The sequence below is a fragment of the Pediculus humanus genome, genomic scaffold (assembly GCF_000006295.1).
Source record: "Pediculus humanus corporis 1103172107393 genomic scaffold, whole genome shotgun sequence".
Lineage (NCBI taxonomy): Eukaryota > Metazoa > Arthropoda > Insecta > Psocodea > Pediculidae > Pediculus > Pediculus humanus.
In genome coordinates, this window is record NW_002987019.1 from 1,712 (window position 1) to 9,025 (window position 7,314).

At 24.7% G+C, this 7,314-nt stretch overlaps 1 protein-coding gene across 1 annotated transcript in view; it reads left to right on the forward strand.

Moving 5' to 3' along the window:
• Positions 1-209: 209 nt before the first annotated feature.
• Positions 210-7,314, forward strand: part of Phum_PHUM042890 (Rho/RAC guanine nucleotide exchange factor, putative) — a gene marked incomplete at both ends in the record, with an annotated part of 11,673 nt that continues 4,568 nt past the window's right edge. The window contains 11 exons of the mRNA XM_002423160.1: positions 210-301; positions 1,429-1,469; positions 1,750-1,884; positions 1,987-2,196; positions 2,324-2,622; positions 2,703-2,863; positions 3,482-3,619; positions 4,002-4,065; positions 4,370-4,481; positions 4,561-4,705; positions 5,835-5,891. Coding sequence (XP_002423205.1) covers positions 210-301; positions 1,429-1,469; positions 1,750-1,884; positions 1,987-2,196; positions 2,324-2,622; positions 2,703-2,863; positions 3,482-3,619; positions 4,002-4,065; positions 4,370-4,481; positions 4,561-4,705; positions 5,835-5,891 — 1,454 coding nt within the window. The remainder of the gene's footprint in view (positions 302-1,428; positions 1,470-1,749; positions 1,885-1,986; positions 2,197-2,323; positions 2,623-2,702; positions 2,864-3,481; positions 3,620-4,001; positions 4,066-4,369; positions 4,482-4,560; positions 4,706-5,834; positions 5,892-7,314) is intronic.

The following is a 7,314-nucleotide window of genomic DNA, read 5'->3' on the forward strand; positions in this document are numbered from 1 at the left end:
ATTGCTATGAAATTAAATATTATTAATTCCAACTTTTTAATTAAAATATTTTTCCTGGATCTTCCCTATAGGATAGGATCTATTAATTTCATGTTTTCTTTGAACCTTTTTTTTACCTTTCGATATCCGAAAAAAAAAAAAAAAAAGTTTTATAAACAAATTTTTTTTTTTTTTGTCTACCTAAACCAGTCCTTCCTAAAGGATGCTGTATGTTGTTGCCGGGAGATGCAAACGCGGCTGCTCTTATCCATCGATCCAACATTTTATTCTCCTCGGCCTGGGTTCTCCCAGTGGTTCCCGGGTAACATATCCGTGTTAACTTTCCAAAAAAAATTTTTGTCATTCCTATTATTATTAAGGTAAAACTTTTTCTTTTTCTTTTTTTTTTAATTTGTTCCTTTCCAAAAAAATTTAAAAAAAAAATTTATCAAAAATTAATTTTAATTAAATTGTTTTAGATTTAATTTTTTTTGATTATTGTTCGACGTTCAAATTTTTAATTATTATAATCGAGACTATATTTAAAGCAAAAGAAATTTCGTACTTTATAAAAGTAAGAACAAAAATTTTTTTTTTTTGTCGCGTTTAAAAAACTTTTTTTTTTTTAAAAAATAAATTATAATTTGTTTATAATTTTCAAGAAGGTTTAAAAAACTTTTTATTATTAGTAATTCGTCGGGTTTTAGCTTAATTGTCTTTATAAAAAAAAAAACAAATATATAAGGTTTCAATTAAAATTTAAAAAATCTGTTTAGATTATTATTTTCAATTGAATAAATTTTTTTTTTTTGGATATGACAAGTGGTATAGTAATAAGGTATAACAAGGTATAACATATGTTCGTTTTTTAATTTTTTCATATATTATTTTTTTTAAATTATTGTAAAAACTTGATTTATTGAAAACTAATTAATTTGATTTTGATATAAAATTTTTTTGTTAAGGGTTCATTTTAATAGTTTTAGGGTCAATGTCGGGTTTTTTTTTCTTTTTACAATCAATTCAATATTTACTTAATTCTCCCCAATTCTCATTCAAATTTTCATTTATAATAATGAATATAATATAAAAGTTAATAAAAATAAGTATGAGATCTCGTTAGGCTTGCATATTATTACATTATTAAATTTTTTTGCCCAATTTTTTTTTTTGAATGAGGTAATTTTTTTTTTTTAACTTTTTTTTTTCCCCCCCTTGTAAAAATTTTCTTACTTTAATTTATTTAAATTTATATACGATAACTTCACAACCTTGGAAATTTAATACAAATTTTAATTTCCCTAGAGTTTTTTAATCACATAACAAAAATTATAAGTTTTTATTTTTACTTAAAAGCATTATATACAAAATCAAAAATTCTTTATGTGTTTTTTCTCGAAAATAGACGAAATATTCAAAATTTTCTTTTTCTTTTTGTTGAAAAAACAGGAAAACGGAAAAACAATTCAAAATACTACGGACGATTGACGGTGACTTTGAATCGTGATAAACATGTTTCCTAGATTAAATCCCTGTCATTTGTATATATTGTTTTTATATTATTTATTACAGTATTATTGATTTTAATATATAGTAAATAAATAATAATAATATAATATTTTAATATTATTTCAAAGATGTCAAAAAAATTCTCTCGATTGTAATTTATTTAAATGGAAAAAAAAAAAATTTTCTTTTTATGGTATTTTTTTTTTTATTATATATTTTAATTTTATTAAAATTTTGTTTTTTTTTTTTTATTATGTTTAGATGCGGACAGTGACGAAGACATAATTACCGATTATTTGTCAGAAAGTGACAGGACAGGACCCCCAATAACAAGTGGTATAGGGGGTCCTGGTCCTTTGGTTCCAATCATTTCGGTTACGCCTCATTCACCTGGAAGTAAACACTATTTAATTTTAGGTACAATAATTTATCGAAAAAGAAGTTTACTTTTTTTTATAAAAATCGATATAAAGTAATTTTTAATTCTTTTTTTTGCAGATGAAAATCTTCAACATCTTCACAAGATTCACGATACCATTCAGCAAATGCGTCATGTATCTGGATACAACAGCAATAACAGTGGTTTAACCCTCAGGTTAAATCAATCAAATCGTTTAAGTTGTTCTTGCCCGTCATTAAACGATGCTGGATCTGATCCTGAATTATTTACAAATTCAAATTCAACTCCTACCCATGGAACGGGAAAAGGTACCGTAATATCCAATGAGGGGTTTTTTTTTGCTTCGGAATTATATTGACGATGTTTTTTTTTTTTTTTTTTTTTTTCTGATTCAATAAGGACGTGAGTTTTTGAAAAAAGAATGTATCGTTTCAGGTTCTTCAAAGTTGTGGTTGGCATCTAAAAATATTTTAGATGCTGATTTTAATCGCAGAAGAAGTTGGACTGCATTAGAAGACTTAAGTAGCGGTAGAGGAATAAAGCCATGTCGGCAAAGAAGTATGAGTCTGAGTAGCCTTGATTCAGAGCAAGACGATCCTTTTTCCGATCATCAAGATGGTGGAAGTACGAGTTTGTTGGTGGCAGCGGGAAAATCAGTCACAATCAATACGAGAAGAACGAATAGAAACAATGGTGGAGCATCTACTCATTCTTTGAACGAAGCTGATTTACAGGTATCCGTAAATTAATCGTCCATTATTATTAAAAAAAAACCCAAAGTATATTTCATTCATTTTTTTTCTCTTCATTTTAGAACGATTTTAATGTTGTGATTGCTAAAAGAGAGGCTGAAAATATGAGATTGTTGTCAGCACGACTTCCGCTACAAAAATCAATTTCAACGCCTTCAATTATAGCAGTTCGAGATATAGTTCCTGAAGTCGTTTCAGAAGAAAGTACCGTTACACTACCCGTGTAAGTTTCCATATATTTTCACTATTAGTATTTTGCAGATTTATTTATATTATTTATTTACACGTCACTGGCCCATTTTAAAAAATAAAAAAACACCAAATTTAAAGTAATAATTAATTAATTAATTTTTTTTTTTTTATAAATATTTTGTTAAACGGTTTGGCTTGCATGTATATTTATTATTATTATTATTATTTTTTTTTTATATACATTAAACGTTATTTTTTATTTTAAAAAAAAAAAAAAATGGGTTGTTGAAAGCTTATGTAGTTTTTGCTTATTTATTTTACTACTTATTGCTTTCGATTTCAATTTATTTTATTTATTTATTTATTTATTTTATTAAATAAAATTAAATCTCTGTAAAGCGGAGATTTTATAATAAATGAATTATTATTGAAAAAAAAAACCGTACGAAATTAAACAAATTTTTTTTACTTTGTTTTTTTTTTATTTTTATTTTTTTTAAAAATAATTTTATTGAAATTTTTTGTTTTAACCTTTGTATTGCTTTGCTTGTGCTTTTTTGTGTGTTTTTTTTTTTTTTTTTTTTTTTTTTTGGGATTTACTTTTTTATTTGCTTTTGAAATTATGAATTATGAACACGGGACACAACAGGGGCCAACTTCGTCCAAGTGGTACAGAAAGTGAAACTGAAGAAGAAGTTATGTCATCATTGTTGGATCCTTCTCAGCATCCTTTTGTTGTCGATATGCCACCGAGTAGTCAAATACACCTTCATCAATTATTCGAAGAGTGAGTAGGCATGTGAATTAATTGATGAATAGGAGGAGGCCGTATTTGAACGAAACGGCAGCATTTTTTTATTAATTGTTTGCTAATTACCAATCAATCACCGATCTCAGTTTTTTTTTTTTTTGTATCACGCTTTTTTAAATCACAAATTTTTTAATGTAGAAAATGAATATCCGAATGAAATGTACTAAATAAAATTTAGTGAATATTTTTACAAAAAAAAAAAAAAATTCTGCGGTTTACGAAATCAAATAATTAAATGCCACTTAATTTTTAATTTGGGAAAATTTAAATGATAATATATATATGAATTACAACAGACTTTCCAAATTCATTAAAAATTTTTTTTATTGTTAATAAGTAACCTTTTTAATGATTTCAGATCTTACACGGCACATTCGGAAAAAAGAAGGAAAAGAGGAAGTTTGTTTTTTCGAAAGAAAAAGGTGAGATTTTTGATCGAGAATCAAATTTAAATTGCGGTTTTTAATAAATATGAAGGTAGAAATTGTGGCCAAAATGTACCGTATTGTTCTTTCGAATAAAAAAAAAATATTTTTGCGAAGAACTAAAAAGTTTTTGGCCGAAAATAAAAAAAAAAAAAAAAAATATTTTGCGAGTTTGCCGAGAGTGTATCATTAAGATTTTGTACTTTCTGCGATTAACTCGTACATTTTTTTTCGGTTCGTAAAATAAAGCTTAATGTCAAAACTTAATTATAACATGGGGGTTTTTTTTTTTTTTTGGTAGGATAAGGTAAAGAAGGTTGTTCATCAATGGGTTTCAGTTTCATATGGATTTTCTTACAACTGCGACTCTTGCTCAAAACCGCTTACCAATAAGCCAGCACTTTATTGTGATAGTAAGTAAAATTAACACAAAGTTGTATATTTTCATCATTATCGATTTTAAATATAACCAAAAAACTTTCTTTTTTTCAGATTGCACCAAAAGAGTTCATGCGAATTCTTGCAAAGATCAACTTTTAGAATGTGTCAAACCTAAAACGAGTAAAGGTGGTTCTAAGGGACCGCAATCCCTTTCAAAACGGGGATCCACTTCTCAGCAATCAAATAGCAGTAATAGGTGAGTTAAATGAAAACCTTTTTAAAAAAAATTTCACATTTTTTTTATTTTTAAATTTAAAAAAAAATGAATAATACCGTCCGGATATTTTACATACCGGCATGCCTATTTATTTATTTATTAATTTTAAAAAGAGCCCATCGAGTTAATCGAGTCTACGGGGGAGGGGGAGGGAGGGGAAATTCAAATAATTTTTTTTTTTAATTTAAATTAAATTGCAGCACGTTTTAATATAATCATGCTTGCTTATCATTTTCGTATATAATAAGCAAAATTTGTTCGAGAGCAAAATGTTTGCGTTATTAAATATTATTATTATTATTATTAGTGTTTTGGCAAAATTTGCTAGAAAATGTGCACAAGAATATTCGCTTATTTTTTTTTTTTTTTTCTGCATTAATTATTATAATAATAATAATGAATGATGATGATGATGATGATGATGATGATGATGGTTAGAATCAGGGGTTTTCAAATTTAAAATAAAGTAGTGAGTATTTAAAAAAAAATTATTTTTAAGCCTTTTAAAAATAATTTTTTATTTTAAATGATCATAATTAATAATAATAATAATGATAATGAATTTAAAAGTTATTGCTTTTTTTTTTTTTTTAAATTTTTTCAACTGCTTTTTTTTTTTTTTTTTTTTTTGAAAACTTCTGATTTGTTTTTTTTTTTTCAAATTCTTGTGCAGCATGTTTTTATTTTAGCGATTTTTTTTTTCTTTTTTTTTTCTTTTTTTTAAATTAAGTTTTTTTTTTTTTATCAATTTTTGAAAAATCATAGTTATTTTATTTCCGCTTATTATTTAAAGCTTGCCCTTAGTGAGCATATATTATACACTTAAAATTTTAAGGCCGATTTAGAAAGTATGTTCGCAAAAAATTTGCCTATATTACCTTCCAAAATTTTTGCCATTTATTAAAAGCAGGCATTTAACGGTGATTTGAAAAGAAATTTTTCAAATCAATTTTTAATTCCAAATTTGACCTGTAAAAAAAAAAAAAATAACAATAACAAGTAAATTTAATGTAAATATGTAAAAAAAAAAAAAAAAAAAAAAAAAAGAAAATGTGAAACCGCAAAACCTGCTAACAAAAAAAAATGTTCCTCTCCTGTGCCATCTCAGGAAGACGACGTTTTGTTATTCTCCGTGGAAAAGAGTCGCCACCAAACTTGGAGTAAAGTAAGTTTCCTCCATCTATCAATCAACCGCAATATATATATGAGTCTGTAATAATATATATATATATATACTTATAAATATTCATTCATTCATTCATTCATTCATAAAACGTTCAAATGCATTACATACTTATTTTAATTCGTAGTATTGTAATAAATTGCTCTCTCTCTCTCTCTCTCTCACTCTCTCTCTCTCTCTCTCTCTCTCTCTTTCTCTCTCTATCTCTCTCTACTCCTGATACGTACCAATTTTAGTTTTAATATATATGCATATACGGACAAAGTTATTTCGAATTTCGATTAATTGTCAAATGATTACAAAAAAAACACGTGTGCGTGTGCGTGTGTGCGTGTGCGTGAACTTTTGTTAGTAAAAGAAAATTGTCAGTTTATATTTTTCTAGAATTGGTATGAATCAGAGGTGGGGTTAGCTTATTTAATGCTTTTTAGCTTATTAACGATACTTTTCCAAAGTGTTTTTTAATTTAACTAAACTTTTTTTTTTCATTTTGAATTTATTTTGAATTCGAAAAAAAAAATTTCTTTTTCTATTTTGCATGTTGCGAATTTTGAATTTTCCAATTTTATCACACGTGTGATTTATATATGTATTTATTGATTCTTTAATAAAATATTAAATTGTCAGTTTATTTTAGAAGCTAATAAACCTGATAAATAGTCAAAAGATACCTAAAAATTTTTTAATTTTTTAGAGCCATTCACTCTCCATTGTCGATACCTATAAAAATAAAAATTAATTTAAATTTATATTAATTGATTTTTAGGCTTATTTTATATAGTTATCAATTACATTACAATAATTTATATGAATTTATATGAAAGTTGTGATTTCCTAGGGTTCATTAAAAAAAATTAATAGAAAATAATTATAAAATTTTATTAATCATTTTTTTTTTTTTTTGTTTTTAAGTAATTTATGTTCAGCAATTATTTGCATGTTTTAAATGTTTGCCTTGAGTAAACACTATTACATAAAAACTTGATAGTAGTAAACATTTTATTTATTTATAAGAAAAAAAAAGTTAAATTATCGGCTAAAGGTAAAATTTTTATGTGTGTACGCATATTGTATTAATTAAATTTCGATTATTTTTATAATCGAATAATTTTTTATTTGTTTTTTTTTTTTTTTTTTTTTTTTTTTTTTACTTTACGCCTTTAGTATTTTTTTTTTTTTTTTTAATAAAAATCAAAAACATTTTAAAAAAAAAAAAAAAATTTATAGAAACTCTAAATGTTTTATACGGTAATAAAAAAGTTAGTTTTTATTTATTTATTTATTTATAATTTTTAGAATTTTTGTTATTAATACGTGAGAGTTTAGGTTTAATAAGTATCCATTTTTATATTAATTAAATAATGGTAAGTGATTAATCAAATTTAAAAGTTATAAAAAAAAAATT